General features: G+C 38.6%; 1 protein-coding gene across 1 annotated transcript; it reads right to left on the bottom strand.

The window, feature by feature from the left end:
* Positions 1 to 6,464: 6,464 nt before the first annotated feature.
* LOC134060369 (uncharacterized) lies at positions 6,465 to 15,233 on the bottom strand. The gene is made up of 2 exons (XM_062517058.1): positions 15,076 to 15,233; positions 6,465 to 7,484 (listed from the first exon to the last, which is right to left on the bottom strand). Exon 2 carries the CDS (start codon positions 7,481 to 7,483, stop codon positions 6,548 to 6,550), a length of 936 nt encoding a protein of 311 aa, XP_062373042.1. The 5' UTR covers position 7,484; positions 15,076 to 15,233; the 3' UTR covers positions 6,465 to 6,547.
* Positions 15,234 to 16,061: the final 828 nt, after the last annotated feature.

The raw sequence follows: 16,061 nt of genomic DNA, 5'->3' as shown, positions 1-16,061 counted from the left end.
AACGAGCACACTTAAGCTTAGTCTGTTGGGAACAGGTGAGGGTGGGACACGTGAGCATGGTGTTTTAAAGTGCACAGACATAACTGCCACTTGAACAATGAAGCCAGTACAGAGCAGAAGAATGAGTACAGTGGAAGCCACTGAAATTATTCCAAATATGAAAATGAATACACACCAAAGGTAAAAAATGAAGACAGTGTAAAGCGTAGCAAACCATGAACACGGGCATATATCGAAGAACAATCCCTCTAGTGCCACCAGCTGGTGGAAGCATAAACCCCAGAGTCTGGTGGCTCCCAGGAGGCAACTGAGTGTAAAGCAACTGAAGCCGTCCGCAGAACACAGACCATCATGCAGTAGAGAGGCCACCACGACGGGCATGAGGAGAATCTCCAAGGCGTCGCTAAGGAGGAGGGAGACCATACGCTTGGAGACCTGACCGCCGCCATGGCGATGCAGGAGCAGAGCGCGTCCGGCCCAAACCAGGGCGCACAGGCCCGCCTGCAGCCCAATAATGGAGTGAAGCGACAGTCTGGTTTTGTCTGCCCCCATCACTGGTCAATCACTGGAAAACATAAAGTAGCCATCGCCATTTGAAAAACACATTTAATTCACCCATCATCTGTTAGTGATTCCATGGTTGACTATATAAGCTTGCACTAATTTATATTAAATATTTAAATATAATATATATAATATACAGTATATATACCATGAAGTTAAACAGAAGATATTGAACATTCCGTATCAGTGTAATACTTACCATGGTAACACTTCATGTTTAGTCACCCTCAAAAGAAGCTTTCAACAAACGTACTTCAGATTACTGTAATGCTAATAACTGATTATAGTCTCACTTCAGACGTCACCTCAAATGTACAAATGTATTTTATTCATATCGTTTATATATTCTTCAAAATAAAGGTTGGTTGTCGGATTATCATCAGACAGGCAAACCTCCTGAACTTTATACATGGTTAAAATGCCTTACTGTGCATCAGGTACAGATAAGTTCAGCAGAGCCTCTGGGTAACAGTCCTGCAGTGGTCAGCTCAGTAAGTTATCACCTAAAGTAAAGATGGTCCCCTTCGTGTCCATATGACCTCTCCGCAGGTACAGTATGTTCTTCACAAAATGGTGGCTTCATAAACAGACGTGCTAATAAATCAGACAAGTACAGTACATATGAGGTCAGGTTAGCAGCAACGAGGAAATGTGTCACATGATGATGTCACATCTTGAGACTATTTGCTAAAATGTATGATATGCTGTATTGTTCTCAATAATCAAATAACATGTTTAATATAACTATACTGCATTTATCATGTTTGTGATCTGTAATTATAACTATATTGTTGTTAAGATGCAGTATTGGCTTCTCAAATGTCTCTCAAAGGAATATACTGCAGGTATCTATTTCTGATGGCAGGAAACCACCTGTGGTTGGTTATAGACTTACTAGCCTCCAATGCTGTTTCCCACCTGCAGCAGCTGGCTGTGTTCGAAGACGTTTAAACCGGCCACAGGGGTAAACAAGTATTGGTAAACAGTAAACACCATCTGATTTTTAAATCAAATGATTATGATTTTATTACACACAGTTTAATCTAATTATTTGTTTTGCATACTCTCAATGAGGTGTTTCTTTCTATAGAGAATGCTTGTTGCTATGACCACAAGGTTCTCAGCAATGTGGATGATGCTCTACTTAACATGCAACCACAACCACACAGCTTGAAAGTGTAGGATGGAACAAATCGGCCAGACATGTCAGACATTGGTTATGGATTGAATGAAATGCAATGCAGCTACAGGTGTGTGTGTGTGTGTGTGTGTGTGTGTGTGTGTGTGTGTGTGTGTGTGTGTGTGTGTGTGTGTGTGTGTGTGTGTGTGTGTGTGTGTGTGTGTGTGTGTGTGTGTGTGTGTGTGTGTGTGTGTGTGTGTGTGTGTGTGTGTGCATACTCACTACCCCTAATGTGTGCTCCTGGCGTGCTCAATGCTTCTAGTGTGTGTGTGCGTGTGTGTGTGTGTGTGTGTGTGTGTGTGTGTGTGTGTGTGTTACTCTGGCCATGGTTTACAGTACATGAAAAGGCACAGATCTGGTAATTATTATCAAGGAGGCATTCTTCACTTTGTTTATTTGCTCGTTTTGTTGATAGTTAAGTATGAATATGCCTTGAGCATGATTATGGCTTCAATACTCGGTAGTTCTAGAACTTCAGTAAGAATAGAAAGAGGGATTCCAATATCTCACAGCTCTACACACACAGGGAATAACAAGGTCAGTTTGGGTGGAACAGTTCTCATCTCTGGACGGTTTGTGGCCAATTACTCTGCAGTTCTTTTCTACGTAAGAGGAAACCAGATGTTCTTTTTATAGCATGTTAGTTTTCTCATTACTACAGCAAAGAAGATGTTGGTAACTCTTACATGAACCCAGTATACATCCATAAAATGATATACAACTCTACATGAAGCTACATAATTATTGTCAGAAGAATATTAAGAACTACATACTTTATACGAAGTTAATGTAAAATAAACACATAGGCTATATTTGAATTATAGTGATAACTTAAAATCCTTGAAATATTTTGGTGTTATTTAGGACAGTAGGTTTGTTTTGGTATCAGCATTTCTTTTTAATGAAAAGTTCATTACAGTAACATATTGTTAAAACAAATGTGAAAGACGGCAAAATGTCAACAACCTAAATTATGGTATTAAGCAAAGTGTTGGCATTTGCATGAAGTGTCTCTCATTATCAAAAATATGAAAATGCATCACAATAAAGCAAATCGAAAAACTGTAAACTCAATCTGATATCTGGACAGTGTTGAGCTTGATGCCTGTCTGAGTTGTTTGCCTTTGGGGGTTCTCTTTACAGACCAGAACACACAGCAGAGGGTCTGTAACCACCCGGAAACTCATAATGCAGACAAACATGGAGGTAATGAAAGGGACAAATCTCCCTGGATTACTTATCATTGAGGAATACATGTATACAATGAATGGGGCATACATAACCAAAAGAGTTACCATTGCCAGTGCAAGCACACATAGTCTTGTTCCTCTATCTTTGTGACTTGTGGTTTCTGGGTCAGCACTTGAACATGATGCTTTAGCAGTAAACACACATGTAAGGACCGCTACAATAACAGCCCCTGCAAACAGGACAATACCCATACATACTAGAAGGAATGTAGAAATATAGTAACTCCAGGTGCAGATCCAGATGGTAAAACAGATTGGAATGGAGTATGGGGAGGAGAGGCGAGAGAGGCAGTGAGGATGTCTCAAAGACAGAATGCTCTCTAGCGCCACCAGCTGGTGAAAACACAAACCACACAACCTTGTCCCAGTAAGTGCAAATAACAATGGGTTGACAGTGGATCCACAAGGATCAAACACATCTGATGAATTGAATTGAATTAAATTGAATGCCTTTATTGTCATTGTACTTTGCAATGACACTATGGATGGAATGAGGAAAAGCTCCAAAATGTCACTGATGAGGAGGAAGATGATGAAGATGGAAACTCTGCCGCCACCACGCACATGTAGAAACAACAAACGGAGTGACCAGGATACGGCAGGAACACCCGCACACATACCAAAGACAAGAAATATTATAATTCGTGAAAACATATCATTCGTTGGATCCATAGCCTTCGTCTGCTTCTGATGTTGCTTTCAATCTGAAAATGTAAAGACATTTTTTTTTTTTTTTTCACTGAAGGTATCACGGCAGTGTCTACTGATCTTTCCACCCTCCACAATCACCCCTGGTAAAGTTATGTGAGGAATGCTATGAAAATGTTTTGCTTACAGTAAACTTAAACTTCACTGAAGGTATCACATCAGTGTCTAAACATATTTTCACCCTCCTGATTCCAAAACATTCAATTCCAAAAGTACACTTTTTTTCCAAGTAGTTCAGTAGAACCTAAATTGGGTATTGCGGTTTGATTTACCTTTATTCAATAAAAACAACACTATGGCAATTGTATTAATATTACCTGAAATACACAATTAAAGTACATTACGTTTTAATATTAAAAAAAAAAATGGAGAAAAAGCCTTTTGGAACCAAGCTCTTCATATGAAAATTAATTAAAATTGTGGATATCATTTTGGAAAATACCTTAATCCTTATACCTCCTGAAGAAAAGCATGTTTTTTTTTTTTTTTTTTACAAAACACACATGCCACAATTATCATCCATCTATCTATCTATCTATCTATCTATCACTGTCTGCTTGCACTGACAGATAGAACAATTGAGCACTAGAGCAATTGAGCACGCATTATGCTCTCATTTGACTGAATGTGCATAAAATGTAGAAGCTTCTATTGTGCGCTTATTCAAGTAAATAGTGTGCTCATTTTAGTAAATAGGCTATAGTGCATCCATCTGGTTAAAACATGCTCAAAAAAAAAAAATTAGACAAGGGGCCATAATTCAGCCAAATTATGCACTATTTAGTAAAACAAGAACACATATTTTTTTTGGTACACATATTGCAATATACACGTGCACTCTTTCTCTCTCTCTCTCTCTTTCACACACACACATATATATACATACACATACACATACACACACACACACATACCCGCACACCATATATCAATTACCCCCCTTTCCCTGGTAACTATAATGCAGTAACTCAGTTACTAACTAGTTTTAAGCACTGTGCTCCACACTGTTCACAAAAAGAGACAGCCATCAGACACACAGTCCTCCTAGGTTTATTGCTAGGACTTACTGTGCATCAGGTTCAGATCAACTAAGCAGATCCTCTGGGTAACAGTCCTGCAGTGGTGTGAAGCAACTCCAAATGATCTGTCCTCAGATAGTTCTTCACAAAATGGTTGCTTCATAAACAGACGTGTTAAATCACACAAGCACACATGAGGTCAGGTTAGCAACAACGAGGAAATGCATCGCTTAATGCTTGATGTCACACCTCGAGGCATCAAATGTTAGATATGCTAATGTTCTTAACAATCAAATGTTTTAAAATGACTATACTGCATGCATCATGTTTGTGATCTATAATGATAATTATATTGCTACTAAGATGCATAATACTGTCTTCTCAAATGTCTTTCAAAGGATTCAAGGAATATACTGCAGATACAGTATCTATTTCTTATGAAAACCACTTGTGGTTGAGCCTATAGTTGCCTCTTCCTGCAGAAGCTTCCTGTATTAAAATAAGCAGTTTAAACCAACCACAGAGGTACTGTAAATCATGTCGACTGACGAAACAGATTCTACTCATAGTAGGCTATATTATATTTATTTTATCATTTGTTTTGTTTTGGTTTTACTTATTTGTATTTGTCTGTATCTTTGTCTAAAGTGCAAATGAGAAGAAGAACATATCATGAGCAAGTAGAACACTTCATATTACAACTAGACTGGCTATTACAGTATTTTTTTTTCCAATTGCTTAAAGCAGTTTTGCAAACTAGGCTGGCTTTATCAAAATACAAAAAACAATTCACAAAACCACACACACAAACTGCAAAATGAAGCACTGCAACCAACACTATATTGCCAAAGGTATTGGGTCACCTGCCTTGACCCCGATATGAACTTACGTCACATCTTTATCTATAGGGTTTAATATGACATCAGTCCACCCTTTGCAGCTAGAATAGCTTCAACTCTTCAGGGAAGGCTTTCCACAAAGTTTAGGTGTGTGTTTTTGGACATTTTTGATCATTCTTTCAGAAGCGCATTTGTGAGGTCACACACTGATCTTGGACGAGGAGACTGGCTCCCAGTCTCCGCTTTAATTCATCCCAAAGGTGTTCTATTGAGTTGAGGTCAGGACTGTGCAGGCCAGTCAAGTTCATCCACATAAAACTCTGTCATCCAAGCTGTTCTAGCTGTAAAGGGCGGTGGACTAACGTCATACTAAACCCATATGCATTAAAGGATGTGACTGAAGTTCATATGGGGGTCAAGGCAGGTGACCCAATACAATTTTGGCAATATAGTGTACATGTAGTATTATCAAAATCAAACTTTTGCACCAAAGGTAACAAGGTAACTTGTAACTGTAACACATTATATTTCTAAAGTAACCTTCCCAACACTGCATCTGCGTGGCTTATGTTTCCATGATTGAGCTGGTATGTGTGACACCTTAATGAAATGAATTCAGGTAACACTTACTGTAAGGTGATGTAGATTCTGGTACCACTACATGTACGGCAACTACAGCATGTAATGTGAATTACTGTACTTTTGGCACTACTAAATATGGTAAAGCGTAACTTTAAGTTCAGGACACACATTCACAAGTGATACTGACAGTTTCATACTGAATAAATAAATTAATGAATAAATAATCAAAACAGACACAATCTGTAATTAACCAGTAGCCTATTCATTTAATAACAAATGTAGATATGTAACAATGTAACTAAATGTAACAAGTACACTAAAAAGAACTTTCATTCAGAAACATTCGAATGAAATAAAGCTTGTAAAAATCAGGATTGGATGTATTAAACGTAAAACAATACCTAATCACTCTATCACTATCACCGATGAGTGGCTCGTCTTAACATCAGTCACCACACCACTCTGTCTCTTCCTGCACACAAGCGCACACAGCAAAGGGTCAGTGACCAGCCTGAAAGTAATGATTGCTGTTGCGATGAAGCCCAGGTTAAGCAACAAGACCCCGCTTTGTAACAGAGCATACCATACAATGAACGGACCGTTCAGGACAAACAGCGTGAAGAGTGCTACACAGAGAACTATCTCGCCTGGCCTTCTCTCCGTGCTTGAGGCCATGTCACACATGCTCATGACCGTGATGACAGACGAAACTAATACCAAAATAAAAGTGACAAAGCCAATGACGTGACCCATTATAAAGGAGATGACGGGGTTCACTGTGCTGAGGATCACCATAACTAGGCCCCAAATCCACACAACGAGTGAGAATGAGATGGCGAAGGGTGGAGTTGACAGTTGACTGGAGCCATCAGGCTTTCTGAATGAAAGGATGCCCTCCAGCGCCACCAGCTGGTGGAAGCAATACCCACACTGCCTGGCATAGCCGAAGGTCATGGAGGAAGCCAGGCAGTTGATGCCAGTTAAGCACGCCCACACATTCAGCAGGGATGTCACCACAAACGGAATAACGCAACACTCCAGGATGTCCGTGAGGAGGAGGGAGATGACGATGGCGGAGACTCGGCCTCCCTCACGATGGTGTCTCCTCAATGACATCACAGCCCACACCAGAGATCCTAAGCCCATCAACAGACCAATGAGGAGGATCGCAGAGAGTATGATGGCGTTTCTTCCAAACACAGCCACAAACGTGGACTTTGATGGTAATGCTGTCCCATATTGTTGAGTCACAAACGTGATGAAACTGGCAAATCTGTGGCCAATGACAGATTCTGGAGATGCCAACGTGTTGTTCAGGAGGGTCAGTGTTGCTCCACTCATTCTGTGAATGAATAAAACATGTACGTTTAAAAGCTGCCTTGCGCAGAGTTAACAACAACAGTTAGCCTGTAACTTCATAACTTCATATATATATATATATATATATATATATATCAGGTGTGCGTCTGCTATTATTCTGCTGCTGTTGGCCGGTTGCTAAGTACTGTAGTCTACACTCTGCCTTGACAACACATTTGCCTGCCAGCTGAACCAAATCCTCCTATGTAACTGATGATGATCAGGTGGTGCTGGGGTAGCCTAACCAAAGATCCTTAAGGCGTAGCAAGATACGTCGTCGTAGTTCATGTCTATGGGCGCAAAACGGGGATCACTTCCTCTGCATAAAGAGGCGCGTCATTGCGTGTCAGACGTATTCATGGGTTTCATCAGGTCCCTTTCCACAGGTGTACAAAATCAAGCACTCGATTATCAATGCTTGATGATGTTCCAAAATAATCTTGCTGCTCTTTCAAGCCCTCTACATTTATTAGTTCTAATATGGAAGTAACACACACAAAGCATACATTTCAAGGAATTGAATAAAAACATCAATGGAATAATGGAAATATGTCGCTGCTCTCATTAAGTTACCCCAGCGCCAAGCACAAATCAGGATTTGGTTCAGCTGGCTAATGTGTTGTCAAGGTAGAGCGTACGTAGCAACCGGCCAACATAAGCAGAATAAACAAGAGGGGCACACCTGATATAAAGTCGATTTTCTCCAGACGGGAATGCTCAAAAATGCTAAAAAGGTACCTGAAGTGGTCAGAAGGGGTTGAGGGTCATGAAACCGTGCCCAAAATTCACATTCCTAACTCAAGAGAATGGAGATTTTAGCATATAGTTGAAATTCTGATCTATGTCCATAGACTTCAATGGAACAGTTGCTGCCTCTGCTCTGCATAAAGGGGGATTTTGACCCCCCCCTTGCGATTCGGGTTCCAGGAAGTGGCTTCTCATGAAGTATCTTGCTCCGCCCCTTAATGATCTTTGGCCTAACTTAATGAGAGAAGCGTGTGTGTGTGATTTCCACATAATAATGAATAAATGTTAATAGCATGCTTGAAAGAGCGGCAAGGTTATTTTTCTGAAAGGTGGAACGAGGACCCCCACCTCGCGCCCATCGACATGAGCTAGGCTAACTACTCCGCCTGAACAATCTTTGATTAGCCTACCTACATTGAAGCGGTCTATCCAGGCTGACATTTCAGATGCAAATGTGCTTGCACACACTTTAATTCCGTGAATGACACAGTAAAGTGAATGAACTGAGGGATGAGAACCGTGAACATCAGTTTAGTCAGGGGGCCAATTCTGAAAAGGGCTTCCGTTAAGACTTTTGCGGACATGTTTTGGTACAAGCGGTCAACCTATTTTTTTAGTTAGAAGACACCCATAGGTAAGATATTATGGTGGTTGTCAAGCAATTTTTTTTTTTTTGACTTGTGCAAGCAATTTCAGGTCAATTTTTTGGTTTCCTGCTCAACATGACATGCCAACGATAAATGTTGAATATCTCAACCACAAGGACCATATAGATAAAAATGGTATGGAATGAAAGCTAACACTCGTGGGATGTCTGCTGAAGTGTCAGAATTAACATTATTGTACAGTATAAGAGACAACAGACCTAGAACATGAGAAAAACAATCTCCGCCTAAAGAGAACCAGTTTTCAAAGTGAATATCAGATTGGAAACATAACATAGCATTCCAAAACCTCTATCAATCAGTACCCCTATCTATGGGAATGAGTCAAGCCAAGTTTAAAGCTTGTAGGGAGAGACAGTGCACTGCTGCACATGTTGTAATACTTTAATGTTATGGCGAAAATGTAGAACTGTAGATGGTGGTCTATGGTGCTATTTGACTTCATTAATGTACCAGGTTGTGACAAAATGTGTTTAATGGACATATCACTATAGTTATCAATTCTACCCAAACATAACTGCTCTCTCAGTTCTTTAGGATTAGAGGTTAGTAACTAGTTAGTAGTAATAACTTTGTAATAGTCGTATGGCAAAGGCATTTTTCCCCATCCAAGCAGTGGTGCTCGGGTATAGGCAGCCAACAGAAGAAGGCACATGAAGGATGGCATGCTTTCCCCCCAGCTTTTAACCACAGAGGTCAGGTGCTTGGAGCTTGGTGAGTACAGGTCAGGTGCTTGGAGTTGACGATATGTGGATGTGAGGAAAGTGGAAGTCAGTGCAGTACCAGGCAGTGTCGATGTCCCTGACCAGGACTCAGATTGAGCACATGGACATGGTCCCTGGGTACCTTCTGTTGGCTGCCTACCTGAGCACCACTGCTTGGCTGCACTGTAAAACCCGGGAAGTTAACTTAAGTGTATATAAGTCATTCAGCTGAGTTATTTCTATGTGTGTAGTTTGTGTTGGGATAACTTTAAGGAGTCAAGTAAACTACTACTCATTTTATTCGCCTAATTTCAACTTGAGTAAAATACAGTCATGGCTCAAAGTGTTGGCACCCATGTTAAAGTTGATTAAAAAGAGGAATATAAAATCATCTTTTGGAGATTGATCTTAATGCCTTAAGTAATAAAAGTAGAACATATCCAACCTTTAAGGACACCAACTTTCTATGTGAATGAATAATATATCATAAATAAATACATGTATTGGCACCCCTATGTAACCCTATGGGAATTTAACACAAAGGGTTAACATAGGGGCAGGCAGATTTTTAAAGGTCACTTATTTCATGGATCCAGATCCTGATGCATCCTGATAAAGTTCCCTTTACCTTTGGAACTAAAATAGCCCCACATCATCACACACCCTTCACCATAACTAGAGATTGGCATGGTGTTTTGTTCAGTTGGCATATTAGCTGGTTTGATTTGCATTGAGCTCAATGAGCATCAAACAGGCTAATAGGCTAACTGAACAAAACTGAACAAAACACCATGCCAATCTCTAGGTATGGTGAAGGGTGTGTGATGATGTGGGGCAATTTTAGTTCTAAAGACCAATGGAACTTTATCAGGATGCATAGTATCCTGGATCCATGAAATAAGTGGCCTTTAAAAATAAAAATCTGCCTGCCTCTATGGGAGTTGAGAACATAGGGTTAACATAGGGGTGCCAATACGTATGACCCCAGTCTTTAAAGGAAGAACATTTATTTATTCATGATACATTATTCATTGCATTGGGTGCCAACACTTTCAGCCATGACTGTATATGCCACTCATTTCAATTAAGTAATCATGGCAAGAAGTATATTCACAATAAGAAATGGCTGACCACACATTACATTTCCCAGAATGTCACTGTCCATAGTATTCTTAACACATTATCACATATTAATCTTGACTGAAATTGAATCTTAAATGCAATAGTTAAACTATATTTACGGCTATACTATAGCTGTTATGTTATTGTGTTATTTACATTGACACCACACACCATCAAGCAGATGACTATCCACAACAGACTTGGCCTGTGGGCTGATTTTAAAATCTTAGATCACTTGTAATGCTTCTGACAGACGTAATGATAATCTGAAGATACAGTATATCATGATGGCCAGTACTGCCATGGTGATAAATATTATGTTTCACTACCATCATTCTGCAGTAATCCTACTCATTTAATAGACATTTAAGCCTATAAAAAAAATCCTGAAATCTTTACTCCTGAAGCTCATATCCTGTCCATAAGGGGTATAGTCCGGGAGCCAAATGCCATAATTTAGGTGAACCTGGCTTTGTCGGTTAAAGTTTTTTTTTTTGCAGAATCTAGTAGACTAGGGGTACCTCTTTAAGATTTAAGAGGGTGCCCGGTGATATCCCTTGGGCAATTTCATATATTAAGCCTTTCTTGTCCAATGTGTTGACTATAAGGCGGATATACTACAGGTGAATAGGGTAAAAAAATTAACAAGCAGATATCACTATGAAACTTCACCAGTTGATTACTTAGATCAATATGAAAAATAAATGTATTACAAGTTTTCTGAAATTGAATGTTTGAATATGCAAATTAGGTCTGATGTAATTAAATATGCGCTGATTTGCATAAACGTAAAAATATCAAATCTGAACATTGGACAAAGCCAGCTTAAATTTTTTTCTTTTCATTTTGTTGACATAAGAGATGAAAAGTATTTTAGAGAGGGAATTATGGATATCTCATTTAGTTATTCAGTAAATCAGAAAATACTATACCAGCCTTTAAAAAATCAATTTTCGCCATGTTTTTTGGAATAAAATGTCATGTAAATCAGGCTAAGAATCATATATCAACAAACCCCTCTGCAAAATCCTTCTAAACATGGTTAGGTATAAGACTGAAAAGTTTGGTGTATGTAGATGCTTGTGAAGTGGAGATTTTGTTCTCCGAGTGAGAGAGGAAACTCATCCATATCCGCCTTATATTCAACACATTGGACAAGAAAGGCTTAATATACAAAATTGCCCAAGGGATATCACCGGGCACCCTCTTAAATCTTAAAGAGGTACACCTACTCTACTAGATTCAGCAAAAAAAAAAACTTTAACCAACAAAACCAGGTCTGACCTGGGTTGGTTGCAACCTGACCCCATGGCTTAGTGACTGGTCTGGTCTGCCAAAAGCTCACGAGAACCTTAAAGGAACACTTCACTTTTGTCGGTTAAAGTTTTTTTTTTTTTGCTGAATCTATAGAGTAGGTGTACCTCTTTAAGATTTAAGAGGGTGCCCGGTGATATCCCTTGGGCAATTTAGTATATTAAGCCTTTCTTGTCCAATGTGTTGAATAGGCGGATATGGATGAGTTTCCTCTCTCACTCGGAGAACAAAATCTCCACTTCACAAGCATCTACATACACCAAACTTTTCAGTCTTATACCTAACCATGTTTAGAAGGTTTTTGCAGAGGGGTTTGCTGATATATTATTCTTAGCCTGATTTACATGACATTTTATTCCAAAAAACATGGCGAAAATGGATTTTTTAAAGGCTGGTATAGTATTTTCTGATTCACTGAATAACTAAATGAGATATCCATAATTCCCTCTCTAAAATACTTTTCATCTCTTATGTCAACAAAATGAAAAGAAAAAAAATGAAACTGGCTTTATCCAATGTTCAGATTTGATCTTTTTACGTTTATGCAAATCAGCGCATATTTAATTACAGCATACCTAATTTGCATATTCAAACATTAAATTTCAGAAAACTTGTAATACATTTATTTTTCATATTGATCTAAGTAATCAACTGGTGAAGTTTCATAGTGATATCTGCTTGTTAATTTTTTTACCCTATTCACCTGTAGTATATCCGCCTTATAGTCAACACATTGGACAAGAAAGGCTTAATATACGAAATTGCCCAAGGGATATCACCGGGCACCCTCTTAAATCTTAATGAGGTACCCCTAGTCTACTAGATTCTGCAAAAAAAAAAACTTTAACCGACAAAGCCAGGTCTGACCCCATGGCTCCCTGACTAGTAATATAGTTACTCAATGTAAACATGCATAATGTGTCTGTATCTCCCCAAGAGACAATACAGACAGACAATAGGAGGCTCAATCACACCATTGGGATACTCAACTTTATGATACTTTCAAGTGACTATAGGTCAGTCAAATTGGGAAACGCAATCAACTTTGCATTAGGCCAAGAAAAAGTGAACTTCAAAATGTTCTTTATATTTTGAGAATGGGCTTCTCCTTAATGGTATATCTGACCATATTCTGAAAATCATCAACACAATATTTTTGCCCATCACCTGGTAAACAGTAAGAAGCCACAATTAACAGCTAAGAGAACAAATACTTTCAAAAAATCAAAGAAGCATTTACCCATAATCCATAGAAAATGATAGCTCACACATTGAGTACATTGCATTTTTTCGTGTGTAGGCCTACATAATTCTTACTTGTCATGACAATTCACTCAAGTTGTTATTAGGTGAATAAAATTAGTGTAGTTTACTTGACTCCTTTAAGTTATCCCAACACAAAATGCAATACATACTGTACAATATACTAATAACTCCAGTTGAATGACTTATTTACACTCAAATTAAATGAGTTGCCAAACTCAAATGTCAAGGCATCCGGTTTACTCAAATAATTTCAGATAAGTTAGCTTCCCAGGCTTTACAGTATACTCAAATAATTTGAGTTCAGTTAACTTCCCGGGTTTTACAGGGGAAAAACATACCTTTGCCATACGACTATAACAAAGTTGTTATTGCTAACTAGTTACTAACCCCTAACCCTAAAGAAGTGAGAGAGCAGTTATGTTTGGATTGAATGAATAACTATAGTAATATGTCCATTAAATATAATTTGTGTCACAGCCTGGTATATTAATGAAGTTAAATAGCACTATACACCACCATCTACAGTTCTACATTTTCACTGTAACATTTAAATATTATAACTTGTGCAGCATTGCATGTCTCTCCCTACAAGCTTTTAACTTCGTCTTCACAACCACCCTGATATCTTACCTATTTGTGTCTCCTAACAAAACAAAAAAAATAGGGTGACACTGACAGCTTCTGCAAAAGTCTTAACGGAAGCCCTTTTCAGAATTGGCCCCCTGACACAACAGTGGCCCTTGTGGTGTGATACTCTTGTGGTATTTATTGATCATTATTTTTTAATGATCATGCTTGCACACAAGTTGGATTATATTGCACATTTGCCCAGAATTACAGTAGGTAACATGGAAGACAAAGGAAGCACTTTGGGGGGAAAATCCGCTTTTTCCATTTTTAAGAATATAGTGTTAAAATGGACAAAATAACATTTTCTAAGCTGACAACCTGTCTAGAACTCATGTTGAGGGGTTAAATATCAATACTGGATAGGTTGTATGCTTGTACCAAAAAGTGTCAGACAAAGTTTTAATATCAGTTTTGGCCCCCTGACTAGTTTCAAAATAAAAGCGACAGTGTTTATTTTCTGAAGAGACACATATTTTCCCTTTGAGATCTAGGCCTACAATGTCGTGGTCTCTTACGGTAAAGCTATCCTCTAATTCTAACAAAGGAAAAAATAAGATCTTGTGATTGAAATTCAAGACCTTACTTAATTAAATATTAAACTGTAAGACGTGTTCATTACTTTTAAGACGCCGCGAGTAGCAGCTAGGGCTGGCTGGCTGGCTACCCCTCACGAGGGGGGGAACCATCCATATCTTAATTTAACAGCATGACTGGTGCACATTGTGGTCCCTTAATAACCTAAACGTAGCAGCTAGTCCGTAAGGATTCACGGTGGGTTTCCACACAAGTTAAATTTCGCCTCTGGTAGCATTGTGCAGGAGAGCTAGTCATGAGAAGTTCGGAGTCGGCTAGCAGCTAGCTAATTCATGGAAGAATCATGCTTAACATTAGCCACTTACGTTGATGCAGTTGGGCCACAGAAAATGAACAAATAAAACTGGTTAAAATCAGCTTGTTCAAGTTATTGAATCAACCAGTCTAAGTTAGAGAATACGTGAGGTTGGCTTTGAAGGGTCGTTAAAGCAAAGATGGATCTGACCTTCAAAGGTATCGATAACATGAAATTAACGTTAACTTAATGCTAGATTCGTGCATCAGTTCTTTGTCGTCAGGCTAGCATATCTACCTGCCGTCCAAGATCACTTTCACCACTTGTATCAGCGAGCGTTGTCCTGTTAGCCACGTAACGTGAGTAGGCTACCTTACTTCTAATGTAATTCTACCAAAAATACTCTTGTTTTAGTTTACCTAAATATTCTTGATTACTAACGCTTCAGCCCTCTCTGTTTAGAATTCTAATGTTAGCATCAATCTTCTTGTCATCATGGTAGCATATATCAATGATGTTGTCATGGTAACCGTTAATCTCAGTCAATCTCGTAGAACTAGAATTCTAGACGTTCTAGATCTAGGTTTTCTAGATTCACGTGACAAGACCCAATGTCCTAGGGCTCCAAAGGAAAGGGAATAACACAACAAACATGGCATGACCAAACAACCAATATAAAATAGATAAACATATATTTATATAGGACCTAGGATACAATAACAACTGAATAAAAGTGAATGAAAATAAACAAAAGTAATTATCAATCATAATAAATAATAATGAAAAGATAAATATTAAATAGGCTAATGATAACAATAAAACAAAATGGCCTTAAAAGCCTATAGCCTACCTAATTAAAAGCTTGCGAGAAGAGAGACATGACACATGAACCCGAACACTAACCTCATAACCCTAACTTGTCATGACACAACCTGAATGACACTTAATGACAGAAGCATTATGTCATAAATAATTTAGACTTGTTTATAATGTTTATGACACATTCATGACAATGTCTTATGTAGGCCTACTAACATACCGTCAAGTAAAGAATAACCATTTAATTCTTCATCACGTTACACCACTGCACATTTTATTCTCTGACACCAATATTATTATAGCCTATAACTTCACTAGGCTATGTTTTGATTGTCAGACACTCATACATCTTTATTGGAAGGAGTTGTGGCATTCCCTATAGCAGTGGATAGAAAGAGGCTGTGGTGTTGTCTTCCTGCATCATCCCACTTGTGTTGTCATGGGTCCCATTTGAACCAAAAATG

The sequence above is a fragment of the Sardina pilchardus genome, chromosome 16 (genome assembly GCF_963854185.1).
Source record: "Sardina pilchardus chromosome 16, fSarPil1.1, whole genome shotgun sequence".
NCBI lineage: Eukaryota > Metazoa > Chordata > Actinopteri > Clupeiformes > Clupeidae > Sardina > Sardina pilchardus.
This window is presented reverse-complemented; position numbering and strand designations above follow the sequence as displayed.